This window comes from Ursus americanus, chromosome 7 (assembly GCF_024610735.1).
Source record: "Ursus americanus isolate L20-20 chromosome 7, mUrsAme1.1.p, whole genome shotgun sequence".
NCBI classification, from domain to species: Eukaryota; Metazoa; Chordata; class Mammalia; order Carnivora; family Ursidae; genus Ursus; species Ursus americanus.
This window is the reverse complement of record NC_142133.1, coordinates 47964944-47979240: the sequence shown is the minus strand read 5'-3', so window position 1 is coordinate 47979240 and position 14297 is coordinate 47964944. Positions and strand designations below refer to the sequence as shown.

The following is a 14297-nucleotide window of genomic DNA, read 5'->3' as shown; positions in this document are numbered from 1 at the left end:
TTTCTGAGGCAAGGCGGGGGGGGGGGGGGGGTTCCTCTTCACATGCTAACAGGCCTGCCCTCACCAGGACCAGCACAGAGTAAGGCCTGATACAAGTCAGCGAGTCCTTACCACTGGGGCTGCAGACCGTCTCCAAAGGGGGCTGCAGACTGTCTCCAAAGGGGGCTCCAGAGCAGGTGAGGGGCAGGAGCCCTGGAGCCAGGACACGACCTGCTCATCATCCCCCCCCCCCCCCCAACCAGCCAGGGTCCTGAAATGTCACCCACACCAGAGGCAAGGTTTGTTGTCCCCTTTTAAAATCTTCCAGCAGCCAGGAAGTTGCCCCTCAGGAGATTAGGAAACCGAAGGAGGGGCAGGTTGGTGACAGAGAGAATGCTGGACTCCTGTGTCCCCCCACTCCCCCAGCTCTGGCTGTGCCTCCAAACCCAGCCAAGAAAAGCCAAGAAAAGCCGGCAGAACAATGCACTTTGCCTGTTCCCTACCAGAGTCCAGAGAATCCTGCTTTATCAGCCTGAACAAATAAACAAGGTCTGTGGAACAGAAAGGTTCCCGGGAGTCCTGGCACAGGGGAGGGGGGTGCGTCTCAAGAGCCAGCCCAGCACCTCTGCCCCCTCTGCACCCAAGAGGGAGTGCCTACCTGCCAGAGGCCCTTGGGCGCTGGGTGCAGCTCTGTGACACTGGTCCCTACTGGGGTTTTCACCCAGGGGCCACTCTGGGAGTTACCCTGCTCGTTGAGCTCTTGGCCCCTGAACAGATGGGCTTTCCTGCCAGTGGGGACCAGGGATCTCGGGAAGGACCTACGCATGGGGACACAGGGTCACTGCAGGATTACAGGGCAACAGATGAGGCCAAGGCTAATCTAGAGGCTCCAGTCCAGGTTGTGGGCCAGTTTTGTCACTCTGTCCCATTGCTTCTATCAAAATCCAGATCTGACAAGGAAACCATCTATGGGGCTCTAGTGATATATCTAGCACATGGCAACAGACAGGTAGTCTGTCCCACTTAAAAGCTTCCCCACAATAAAGACTGTTACCCCACCTGCACAGGAAGATGCAGGGAGGTAGACATACTGGGGCGCAGTTCACTCAGCTAAGACCTGAAGCTAAGCCAGGAGCTTGTCTGTCTAGTACGCAAGAAAGGTTCATGGCCACAGAGCTCCCCAGGCTCCCGCCAGCACAGGTGGCCTTATGTAGGATGCCATGGGTGCCTTTCGGGCAGCTCACTCCTCCTCCTGCCCCTCCCCTGGGTGGGAGGGGATCCTTGGCTCATCTGTTTAATTCCAGATCCTCCTGGTGCCCAGGCCCGGGGATGCAGCCGCGTGGCCCCAGAAGCCCAGTTCAGAAGCACAACGGCCTGGCCCCCACAAAGTAAGAGTCTGGCAACAGGTCCCAGTTCCGGGAGGTGGAGGAAGGGTGGAAAGAGCTGGTCTGAGCCGCAGGCACTTACCACTGACTTTGGGAGGTGCCTTTGCTCTCTGAGCCTTTGTTCTCTCGTCTGCAGAGTAGGAACGACAATGCCTGGGTACCTTACGTGATTGTTGGGACCAGGCCACCCCTGGCTGCTTATCGTAATCTACTAAGGGGATTTTTAATACAATGCCTATATTTATCTTTAAACAGCCCAGTGAGAAAGGAATGATCTCTTCCACTCCGCAGAGAAGCATCTGATGCCTTAGCTGGGCTCTTTCCAATTAGCTGGAAACAACTGCTTGTGGATGTGGATGGGCCCTTACGGCCAAAGTTCGGGGGATAGGCAGCCCACCCTTCTGAGCTGGGGATGGAGGGTTCCGGACTGATGATCCCATGGGACTTTAGCCTGTGTACATGACCAGCCGCCCCACCACCTGCAGAGGACCGGCTCAGCAGCGGTCTGCTCCCCTAGTCAGAGGACACAGGGCAAAGGAGGCTGCACGCCTCCTTCGGTTCCTAACATTGCCTTCAATTCCTAACACTGCCCAACTTCTAGGAAAGTAAAAGGTCCTGCCTTGTGCTCACCCCATAAGGATTTTTAAGCTTCAAAGGGCCAGGTCTGGGGATTGTCACAAGGTCCCATATGCTCCCCAAACATTCCATCCCACCCATCCTAAGCCAGACTCTCTTCTGGCTCCTGGCAGGAAAAGGTGGGAAGGGCACTGGCCTGGGAGCCTGAGGACTTGGCTCTACTCCTGGCCATCCACCGTGACCTTAGACAGTCCCATGACCTTAAAGGATCTCAGCTTTCTTACCACTGGAGTCCCCGCTACCTGCGAAGGGGATGGCAGGAGGCAAATACAGGAAGTTGTGCAGAGGAACAATGCCAAGAAGCTATCAGCCCGTGCAGGAAAGTGCTCAAAGCCGTCCCCCCCTTCAGATCCTGCCCAGGATGCCCTTCTGGAAGCCCGTCGGGACCGCTAGATCCACAGAGCTCCCACAGCACTGTGTGCACAGCCCACAGCTGAGCACCTGATTCCACTGGAAATTCTTCTCTAATCTCTCATGTCAATGAGGGCTGGCTTCCTGGGGTGAAGCCACTTGGTGCAGGGCTGTTCAAGGTCCTTGTTGAGCTCTACCGATATGGGTTCTCTAACGTCCCCTCTCCACACAGCCACGAGGCTGGACCCTGAGAACCTGGGTGTTAGTAGTTACGAGCCGTGGCCCGAGGGCCAGACAGGCTGGGAAAGATGACCACAGACACGCAACAACAAGCTCAGGTCGGGCACTTCGCCCAGTGCAATGAGGCTCAGTAAAGAGCCCCTTGGTGACAGGTCACGAGGCCTCTGTCACCCCTCAACCATGTGGACGGAGTCTCCCCATTCCCTGAGGAGGTGTGCACTGGCTGCTGTGGGGTCACAGCCCCCTGGAGTGCTATGGGGTCTGTGACTGAGGGCCGCCATCCCTATGCCCCCTCGTGGTCCAGCTGAGTTCCCCCCGTGAGGATCCTCTGGGAGGCTCCAGGGGCAGCAGAGAAGGGGGCCCAGGCCCAACTTGCTTGGCACCCCCTTCCTGAAGAGACACTTCAGCAGGCCCCGAGGGCTCCTCGCTGCCACGTCGGGCCTCTGCCCTGCAAGGCTGCCATTGCTCCAAGGCTGAGCAGCTTCAAGTTTTGAGGGGAGAGAGGAAATCGGCACACACACCAGATGTCCCAGTATGCTGCCAGGAGGCCAAGGCCAGAACGCTGGCCTCTCCCCTCCCCTGCTGCCCCTCCCCCCAGCAAGGCCAGGCTTTCCTTTCGACCCCCTCCCACCTGGCCCCGGAGCAGCCCTGCACACGGCCAGGCCCAGCTGTGCACACATGGCCTTCACATGAGGCGGCAGGGAGGGCCCTATGCAGCTGGGCCGGTGGCATGTGCTGTGGCCTGACCATCTGCCCTGCACACCCCCACCCCTCACCAGACCGGAGGCCCTCTCCCCCACCTGCACTTCCTTGGCCAAGCAGCTCCCTCCTCTTCCCTCCCTGGTTAAGAGCAGAGTGGACTGGAGCAAACAGAAGGCTTCCCGTTACTGAGGGGCTGAGGGTGGACAGCTGCGGGGCATTCAAGAGGCTGAGAGGCAGAGCCCTTAAAAGCCTGGGCATCGCAGCAACTCACTGAGTCTGACTTGAATCCAGGCTCTACAGTGACAACGGCACACAGTGACAACAGCTATGCGAGCTGGGACTGCATCATGCCAAGGAGCCACAGCACACCCACATCTAGCGAATGGCACACCACGGGGCGGGCAGGACAAAAGCCACAAGGCCCCCGTGGGGTAGCAAAAGGCTGCGATACCTCACCCAACTTAGGCAAGCACTCTGAACCTCAGTTTCACTCTCTGTGAAATGGGGGGAGGATCATAATTATACCTATTCCATTAAATGAGCTAATCCCCATAACTGCCTCGCACAGCGCTCGCCGCAAAGCACCATCCGACAGAGGGTAGCTCCTATGATTGTTACTGAAATGATTAAGAATGTTTATTTCCGCACCTCTCAAGGCCTTGCCTGGCACTGAGGACACTCTAAGTGCTCAAGGAATGTTCATTCCTCCTACAGCCCCCATTCCTGTCTTCATTTGCTCCCTGTGAAGAAGCTACGTCGGGGAGCGGGGGTAAGCCTTATCGTCATTTTCCAGCTTTAGCAACTGAAGCCCAGAGAGGAAAAGGGACTTTTTATGGTTACACAGAAAGCATGCAACAGAGGCACGACTCAAACCCTGGCCTCTGGACGCCTCACCCTGTGCTCTTTTAACCATACCAGCAAGCTAGCTGCGCAGGGAAACAAAACCCCAGACCGGACCCACAATCCCAGGACTGATCTCAGTGCTGTGATGGCCAAGCCCTCATTTTAAGCAGAGCCATCCTCCTTCTTTTCCCTTCTTTGCCTAGGGCCCATTTCAAACAGTCGAACTTGAGCCTAGATCCGGAGCTGCAGGCTGTCTGGATTGGGGTGTGTGAGAGCGTATGCGTGCATGCGTGTGCACGCACGCACCTCTTACATGTGGGGGACCGAGGCCCAGAGGAGGAAGGAGCTCCTTCAGGACAGAGGATCCTCTCCGTCTGATGGGGGCTGCGGTGGGTGTGGCCTCAGCGCCTGGCTCTGAGATCACCATCGCCCTGCCTTTATGTCCTTCCCTCCCAGACAGCAGGCCAGTGCCCACTCCGACCTGGCAGCTTTCTGGGGAAGGGACAGAATGGTCTGAGCGAGGAGGGAACAAAAGGGAGCAGGCATCTCCATGGCCATGTATTTGCGTGTGCTCTCGGGCACGTGCAATGACCATGCACAGGTGTAGGGATGTCCCTGAACCTGTCCTTTTGATGTAGAACTTCCCCAGAGAAAGGGTAGAAGTGAAAGGAGACCAGGATTTCAATAATCTCGTCTCAGACTCAGTGATGGGTAAACCAGCTTCCGATCGTTAATAAACACGACAGATACAGATGGCACTGTGGGAAGCATTTGGCCAGGCAGGCATTCCAGAAACCACTGTCATCTTCCCTAACCCATTGCGTGATCTTGGACAAGTCTCCTTCCTTCTTTCTCTAGGCCTCAGTTTTCCATTCCATTAAATGGGGTAATTCAACCTGACAGGATGTTAAGATCAAACAAGATGGAATATTACTGAAAGAAGCAAAAGCCACTGGGTAAATGAGATATTCAGTGGAGCTGAGTACATAGAGACCACGAATACTTTCTCGGAAATGAAAGAGGCAGCCTGAACTGGTAGTCAAAGGACCTAGGTGCCAACCCTGCCCTGCTACTCACCAGCTGTGACACCCTGGGAATCTGAGAGTGTTTCCCTAGTTTCAAGGTAAGCAGGAGGACAGGCATCTTTCTGCCCAGTCTGTCACCCTTCCATCCTGGGGGTAGGTTGCTCTATAGGCTGCCACCCTCCCCCGGCATTCAGACACAGAGCTGCTGCCCAAGAGTAAGCCCGAATGTTCCACTGGGCCCAGTGCCCAGGGTCCCAACCGGTGTGGTTGGCCACCTCCCTGACCAAGCATCTTACCCAAACCCAAGAAAGACACTCCAGTTCAAGTCATAGAGCCTCTTTTCTCCCAGGAGCTCAATTCCCTTCCCATGGATGAACACAGGCACCTGTCCACTCTGTCCGCAGGAGAAAGAAGAGAGTGGGATCCAAAAAGAAAATCATGTTTTCTAAAACGCTTTGTTGTTGGTAACTTTCTTGGAGTCGCACAGCAAGTCAGCTGTAGAGTAAGCAAAAAAACCTGACGTCCAAACCAGTCACATTCACCCCTAATCCTCCCCCATTCCCTGTGGGGTGGGGGCAGGGAGCACTTACTACCTTCTTCTTAGATCTCCCTTTCTCTAAGAAAAGGAGGAGTCTAGAACCCCAGGGTAGTCCCAGTCTTGTTTAAAGTGTAATTGCAAAACTGCCCCTCCCCATTAGGGTCAATTCTCAGATAAATGTTCTTCTCCATCCCCCTAGAGGACGCTGTCTGGTGAGGGCAGCACCCACCAGCCCCAAACTGAGAAGCCCCTGACTCACCCCAGAACTAGGCTCTGAAGATCCTCCACTCAACCAGTCCCCTCAGTAGACCTACCTGCGTCACCATGAGGTGAAGGGCAGCAGCTGAGGGTATCCCCCAGGAAGGCTCTCACCAGCCAATTCCTGAGGCTGCCTCTGGGGAGCGGACGCGGGCTTGTAGCCCAAATCCTTAAGGATACCAGGGGATGGGGTGCAGGGCTCCGAAGCAGCCTGAGTGTAGGGGCATCCCTTCTGGGAGGCAGGGACTGAAGAGTGGCTGGCAAAACCAGGTCCGTCCCTCTGCAGCATCTTAGGCCTCCCCAGACCCAGACCACGCTAAATGCCTGAGGAGGAAGCGTACCCCCAACACACTGCTTCCTCGCTGGAGACAGATTCCCACATTCCCTCTCTCTACTCTCCACTGCGCCCAAAGGACTCGGGAAGACAAATACTTGCTGCCATAAAAGTGAACTCTGAGGGCTGAAGGTAGACGCGCGGAAGGGTCGCCCCGGGGGTGGGGGGAGAACCTGGGCGTGCCTGGGCCAGAGCTCTCGAACCTTTGCCCCCACTTTGCAAGCTAAGATCCGTACCAACGCTGTGGCAAAGGTTACTGCCCTAGGAGGGCTCAAACCTCTCTGGACCCCGGGGCCGACCCGGCGGGAACAACTTGCTCCTCACACGCACCCTCATCCTCCCTAAAATCTCCCCGCCACTCACCCACCCACACCAGCAACCGTCCCGGGGCTCAGTGAGGGTGTGCGGCTGGGAACCGGTACCTGCTTCCTGAGCGCCTCGAAGGCTGCACTGATCGTGTGCACCCGCGTCCGCTCCCTGGCGTTCGCTAGGAGCCTCCGGGTCTGCTGCAGGGCTTTGATCTCCGAGGCAGCGGTGGTCGCTTCGCCCGGCCGTTTCCTAGGCGACGCGGAGGAATCCGGGTGGTTATTGTAAATTACGTGTGAAATTGACGAGTAAGAACTTTCCCCGGGGCGCGTGGGGGGCGCAGGGCGCACGGAAGACTCCGGGGGCGCAGGGGGCGCCGACGGCGTGGGGCGTGCAGGCGGTGCGCACAGCAAGATTCGGGGACGAAGGCCGGTCTCCCGGAAAGGCTGCGCCTCGGGACCGCCGGATGGCACTTGGCCCTGGGGCGCCGGAGGCGGCGGCGGCGGCGGCGGCGGTGGCGGCGGCGTGGGGAGTCCCGGCCCCACTGTGCCCAGGGCGAAGCCGCGTTTCCGCGCGTCGGAGACCTCCGGCGCCCGGACGCCCCGGCGCTCCCCGGCCGGGTCCGCGCCCCCACCTGAGGGAACAGCCGGCGCCACCGGGGCTGACACCGGGGCCGCGACCGGCTGCAGCCTCTGGGTCCTGTCGCGCAGCCCGTTGGTGGCGGTGGAGCCGTGCTCGGGCGCTTCCAAGTCCAATCGGAAAGTTTTATAGCCGTTCGCGCGCCGCGCCGGCTCCTTGCCTTTCCGCTTGAGCTTCTTGAGGCCGTTCAGCTCCTTCACGCACACGGTCTTCCACGGCCCGTCCTCGAGAACCGGGATGTGCTTCATGGCGCGGGCAGCGCGCTAGGCAGGGGCGTGGGGCTGCCCGGGCCGCGCGCCCGCCGCGCTCGCTCTGCACGCTGCGCGCCGGCTCTGCCCGGGCGGCCGCGGCGCTCAGCGCCTGGGAGTCTCGGGCTCTCCCCCTTCTCGCGCCCGCCCTCCTCCCTCCCTTTCTCCCCCTCGCCCGGGGCAGCTGCGCCGCCGGCTCCGAGAAGCCGCCGGGCTGTCCGTTCCCGGAGCGCTCAGAGTGTCATCTGAAGTCGCGGCCGCCTTGCCAGCATTTCTGGAGAACGCCCGCTGCGCTCCATCTGTGTTTGTTTAGCCTCAGTTTACACAGAAGCCCAGTTCGCGAGATCAGTCAGCGCCGCCGCCCGGAGAGGAGGCAGCTCCCGCCGCCGCCGCCTCCCGAGCCCTGGCCGCCCGAGCCGCGAGCGCCTTTAAAGAAACAGGAAGCATTTTTCAAAACAGCTGGGCTGCCGGCCGCCTCCTTTGTCCGCGTCCTCTCCACCTCCCCCCACCCCCATCCCTTCTGTCCAGAACCTGCCTCCTCTGGCTCTCCCTCCCCGCCCCCTCCTCAAGTCTGGGGCGCTTCTCTTTTCCCCAGAGAACGGTCCGCTCCCTGCAGAACTCCGGAGCACGTGGCTTCTGGGCCCTTCGTCCCTTCCCCAGATCTGAGCTGGGCCTTCTCTACATAGCCTAGCTGACCTCTGAGCGACGCAGAAGCGACCTTCTGCACCCAGCACCTCCCCGTCCCAACTCACCAATGGGGGGGGGGAGGGGGACAAACAACCAACAAAAAACAAAAAACGGGGCGGCGACTTCTGCGAGGGGGAAGGGGAGGGGGCCCGGTGGGGGAAGGAAAGGCTCCGAGTTGCCCAGACCCTCATTTCCACAGCACCACAACCCCACCCACTCTGTCCCTTGCTGGAGCAGGGAGGCCATGAGTAGAAGGCCTAGGCTATAGGGAAACTGAGGCTCGGAAAAGGAATGTGCTTTCTCACTGTCACACAGCAAGTCAAAGAGGTTGGGGAGAGTGGACACTTCGGATTTAGGTAGGCCTGGCACCTGTGAGATTTGGAAGGCCCCTCACCCCAGACTGCCTGCTAAGCCCGGGTTTACTCATCTAGGAGCTGAGAAGTGTGCAGCACCGCCGGAGCCCGAGACCCAGGCTTGCTGTGAGGAACCGAGGCCCAGGCAACACAGGAGGTACTGGTCGAATGGTGGCTTTGCTTATGATTGTTATTAATAACAGGGACAGAGTAGCTCCTGGAAGCAGCTTTCCTGGGTTCAACCCCGGTTCTGCCACTTACACACTGAGCGATCTCGGGCAAGTCACCGGACCTCTCTGTGCCTCCCTTTCCTCATCTGTAAAAGGGAGGCAAAGATCATCCCTTCCCCTGAGGTGGCTGTGGAGAGTGAGAGCATGCGCACCAGCACTCAGAGCGGGCCTGGCACTAAGGGAGAGCTTGGCACGTGCCCACTGCTACCGGCAGGGAGTAGAGGTCGACTCCCCCGACCTTTGGTCCACAGTGCCATCCCACTGGAGATTCTGGAAAGAAGAGGTCAAACTAGGGAGCCCTTGCCCAAGGCCCATTTCCCCAAGTCTGCCCCAGAGGACCAGCACAGGGCTTCACCCCTCCCCGGTCCTTTCTCTGAGGCAGTTCCTCCTACAGACCGTGGCAGGCACTTTAAGCAGTTTGGGAGAAGAAGATGGACCCTTAACCCTGGTCTTGGGCTCTGGCTTCTGCAGCCCCTGGGATCCTCATCTTTCTGTTTCAGTCCTTCACTCCCGCCCCCAGACCCACCAGACGTGGTGGGGGTTCTCCTGGGAAAATGCAGGAGGAGGCAGGTGGCATGGTGGCCTGCGGCATGCAGGGTCCTGGGAGATAGGATGGCAGTGCAGGCGGAAGGTTGGGGCAGGAGCATAGAGCTGGGGCTAGGAGCCCATGATAGACCTTGGCTTTTCAACTATTGAGCCCCATGACTGCGGGCCAGACATTTCATCCCACTGGGGTTCTCCTCTGTCCTTGAGGATGATATTTCTGGGAAAGTAAAAAGAGATCCGGGATATAAATCGACTTTGACACAGGGCTTCAAAGATACACGCACGTGTACACATTCACACTCACGGAGGCATGCAGTTTTCTGACTATAGTAAATCCCAAACCTCCGTTTTTTCCATCGAGAGGCATCATCAGAATGCATGTGCTCCCTGAGTCATGCCCTTCCATGGACATCCAGCATCTTCCCGCACCTTCTCTCCCTAGTAAGACCAAGGGTGTGCCCCAGAGAGGAGCCCTCATTCACCTGCTGCTTCCCCAGCCAGCCCCGGGACCCTAATGGCTTGGCTTTTGCTCACAGGTCTCCCACGTCTCCCCTCTGCAGAGCACGCTCTCCCTCACCTTTTGGGACTGGCTCCAGTCTCCCCTCCTCCTGCAAACCTTGGCCGACCACCAGAGCCCCCTGTTGCTCTTGCTTGCCTCTGCACATGCTCGCTCACGAGGCTGGCTGCCGTGTATCCTCCACTGAGGCCCTGGCTGACCCCCAGGTTTGTGAGCTCCTGGAAGCCCACAGCCTCCTTCCTCCCTGTCTCCAAGAGTTGGTGCTCAGGAGTCCTTTGCTGGAGGACAGCCAGCTCTCACGTCGCTTACATCCTCCAGAACGCGGAGGCTAAGAGCGGCGCTTGCCTTCTCCTTGTGCATCTAGTCAGCGGCAGACATGGGAGCAAAGCCAGCCCCGCCCCCCTCCAGAGCTGCAGAGGTACTCTCTGAACCTCAGAGTCCTCACCTGTAAAATGGAGATCATGATATTGTCCCTCATAGGGCTGTCACGGGATTACATGAGGCTGCATGTGATGACGTAGAGCCTAGTGATGACGGAGGGTGAGTGGTGGCCTCAGGCATCCCCTGTTAGCACACTGCCTTGGCTCCTTGCATCCCAGCATCTGCCCCCAGACTTGGGGTACAGTTGCAGGCTGGCGTGTCTATGGCTAGTTGGGGTGGCTAGTGTGGAAGTCTCTGGCAGGACTGGAAATCATCCCTTAAGAGGCCAGGCTGTGCTCCAGGAAAAGCACATATGTTGGCTGAGTATCGAGGGCTCCACTTATGCTGCCTGAGCCCCCCACCAACTCCCCCGGGACTAGAAAAGGTCACTGAAATCCTTCGATGTGGAGAGAGGGGAGGGGAATGGGCAGGAATGGTCAGCTGTGCTGGGTGGAGGTACAGCAAGACTCAGAGCTGGCTCCAGTCTCCCAGGACACCCTCCTGTCGCCTTGCCATGCTGCCTTCCCCCTGTCAGATGCTGGGGCCCGGGAGGCTGGCCTCATGCAAGCCTAGGAGGGCTCTCTGCTTTGCCACTTACCTGCTGTGTGGCCTCGAGCAGCCCCTTCAGCTCTTTGAGACTTACTTCATTATCTGGGCGTTATCCCCTTAGTCATACGATGGAATGCATATACAAGGACAGGAGGCAAACTGTAAAGGGCCCAAGTGATGTGAAGGGTCCCTGTTAATACCATTCCCAGCTCACCAGGTGGCAGATCTTCAAGGTCCAGGCTAGCTGCCCATAGACCCCCAGCCTAAGGGCAAACCTGCATCCCAGGGCTCCTGATTCTGCCTTCCCTCATCCTCTTTGGGAAATGGGGGAGAGAGAGAGAGAGAGAGAGAGGGAGGGAGAGAGACACTAGCCAGACAGTGCCCCCTGGTGGTATGATGCTGCCTGTACTGCACATCTCCCTACAACCCTACAAGGAACTTGCTCATTTTGAAGCGGGCACCTTCGATGTCACCCTGCGATGACAGTAATATGGATTTTGTGAATTCACAGAGTTGCCAGGATAAAAAGGCTCTTGAGGCTCAAGGTGGTCTCACCCCCTGCTTGTGATGGTACAACACAGACACCCCAAGAACACCTATGCCCTATGTTCAAAACATCCCCCACTCAATCAACTGTGGGATGTTACCCTGGGCTGGCATGATGGTGCCGTTGGGAGGCTCTATGTCCCCTGGATGGCTGGTCCAAGGAACAAGAACGAAGCTAGAAAGGGAAAGGAAGGCAAGAGTTCGGGGGCTTAGGCCCCTGGGAACAAATACTAGATAGCCAGGCAGCAATCATTACTTCCACGCAGGGACTGATCGATTATAGACTCTGTTTCTCTAAATCCTTATAATGACCCAAAGAGGCAAACCCACTCTACAGATAAGGAAACTGTTCTTGGAGGAACAAACTTGCCAACAGAAAGGAAATAACAGAAGTGGGCTTTGAACCCAGGGCAACTGACCAAAACTCCCAAGCTTTGAATCATTGTGCTTTGCTACCTCCTGAGACCTCAGGGACCAGCATCTGGGGGTTGAGTAGCTGGGCTCCATACAGTGCTGGCCTCTTTAGCATCCTGGCTGTCCCTGCCTGTGCTGCCAGCCTGGGTGAGCTTCTTGCTGTCCACCTCTCAGCTGAAGCCCCTGGCCTCCCTTGGACTAGCCCAGGGTACCTCCAGCTCCTTCCACGTCAGAATCAGATGGCAGGACCCCACTTCTGCTATTCGAGGGTCTCAGGCATATGGATCTTAGATCCTGGCGTCCAAGCACTGGTGCTCTCCCAGCATTGCCGAGTGGAACCTGCCCAGCAATTCCTTGGTGCACATGCAACACTCATGGCTGAGGATATGGCCTCTTGGCAGGGTGACGGCCAATGATTGCCATCTTCTTAGCCGGATGGGATAGAACCTTGGACACTTGCTACATGAAATTCTGTATTCCTGAATCTGGAGTCCTCATTGCTGGCTGTCCCGACTGTTCCAAAGTGGGTGTGTCTGTCACCCATTCGAGAAAGGGGGGAAGAGTGGAAACTGGATTGGCAGAAGGAAATGGGGTGCACATGACTAACGCACCCAGAGTAGTCCTCGCAGCTGCCCTAGATAGGACCACCCAGGGGAGTGAGCAGAAAGTAGGATACAGGGGCGCCTGGGTGGCACAGCGGTTAAGCGTCTGCCTTCGGCTCAGAGCGTGATCCCGGCGTTATGGGATCGAGCCCCACGTCAGGCTCCTCCGCTATAAGCCTGCTTCTTCCTCTCCCACTCCCCCTGCTTGTGTTCCCTCTCTCGCTGTCTCTATCTCTGCCGAATAAATAAATAAAATCTTAAAAAAAAAAAAAAAAGAAAGTAGGATACAGTCAGCCTGATAGCCCCAAAGCCCCTCCCTAGCTCCCAGTCACAGGGTCCACACTGCCACCATTAATCAGCAGGACACTGATCCAGAGGACAGGGATGAGATATCCAGGCAGGAAGCTCTTCTGGACTCACTTTCTCATCTTCTTTCTACCTTCCTCTATCCAAGTGATCTTTGCCCTGGCTCTTGCCTTTGCGGTGCTCTTCCCCCAGGTATCCTCGTGGCTCATTCCCTCACCCCCTCCGGTGTTTCTATGTCACCTTAGTGAGGCTGTCCCTGAGCACCCTCCCTTTACTCCCTCTTCCCTGCTTTAATTTTTCAAGCACTTACTATGAGGGCAGGGATTTTTGCCTGCCCTGTCCACTGCTGTATCCCAGCATCTAGAACAATCCCTGGTACACAGTAGGCACTCAGAAAGTACTTACTGAATGAACAAAGGCCCGCTGCACAGTCTGGATGTCAGCTTGCTCAACTATTGCTTCACCAGCTGCTTTGACAGGAGAACCAGTGGATCCAGGGACAGAGCTGGTCATGTCACAGGAATGGCTGCTCTGACGACCGGAAACCGGTGGTCCTGCCAGATGCCATTTCTTTTCTCTGACTTTTGGCCTCTGACTGATAAACGAGTGGAGGACAATGGGTTTTAATCAACAGTCATCCACTCATTTGACAAATCTTGGGCCCGTTCAGGTCTCATGATGGGACCGGGGCAAAGAGAAGAAGTGTCCACATCAGGAGTTCAAGTGCTAATGACAGACCATGCCCATCCTGGCCTCAGTCCGCCTCTGACAAATCAGTATGCCTTTGTAGACGACCAGCTGAGGCTGGGGATACAGCAGTGAGGAGAGCAAACACCCCTGCCCTCAGGGGACGGACATTGTGGAGGGGGAGGCGTGATGTCCACCTCAAGGGGCTCCTGGTCCAGGAGAAAGGTAACTCAAGTCTGACAAGAGCGGCAAGACATGGTGCAAAGTGCTACACGCCCAGGAAAAGCTGTGGGAGTTCTGAGCATGACAGAACAGCTCTGGGAGACTGCCTGGAGGAAGGGACACTTAAACCATGCTGGAGAATAGTGGGACTTGGCCCGGCAGACCGCCTCCCTGACAAACACCCATGGCTTGCTCCCTCGCCTCCTCCAAGGCTTTGCTGTCATGTCACTTCCTCGCTGAGGCCTCCCCTCACCACCCCTTCACAACTGAGCTGCTGGCCCTTTCCTGCTGCTAACACACTATATGGTTTACTTACACAACATGTTCATGGTCTGTGTTCTCACCCAAAGGAGACAGGAAGGAGCAGGAAGGAGCAGGAGCTGCTCCCTTGCAAAGCCCACCCAGAGTTCTTCCCATTGGTAGGCAAGATGGCAGAGGAGAAGGGAGATGGTCCCATGGTACTGCCTGGACTTTGGAGAATTTGCAATAAAGCAAGGGGATTATCTGAGCCTCAAGGAGACCTGCCCAAGGAAGAAACGCTGTTAGCCAGAGGACGGGAGGGCTGCCCTGAAGGAGTTAGGTGTCCAGGCTCCCAGCTTCCTCTGAGCAGCGTCTGACTTGGCCCTGCCCTCTCCTGTCCTCCTCCCTCAGCCTGACTTCATACTGTTCCCCAGATTCCTTCATTCTAACGGCCTCTGACGGGGGAGGCCCAGAGTCTTCTGTTGTTTCTCCTT

General features: G+C 57.3%; 1 protein-coding gene across 2 annotated transcripts in view; it reads right to left on the bottom strand.

Moving 5' to 3' along the window:
• Nucleotides 1–7994, bottom strand: part of ATOH8 (atonal bHLH transcription factor 8) — a 30983-nt gene extending 22989 nt beyond the window's left edge. The window contains exon 1 of one of the 2 annotated variants that reach the window (XM_087863639.1): nucleotides 6714–7994. In XM_087863639.1, the coding sequence (XP_087719765.1) occupies nucleotides 6714–7484 (771 nt within the window). In that variant the 5' untranslated portion in view covers nucleotides 7485–7994. The remainder of the gene's footprint in view (nucleotides 1–6713) is intronic. The other variant, XM_045808856.2, reaches the window with a different exon arrangement.
• Between the last annotated feature and the right edge of the window lie 6303 nt (nucleotides 7995–14297).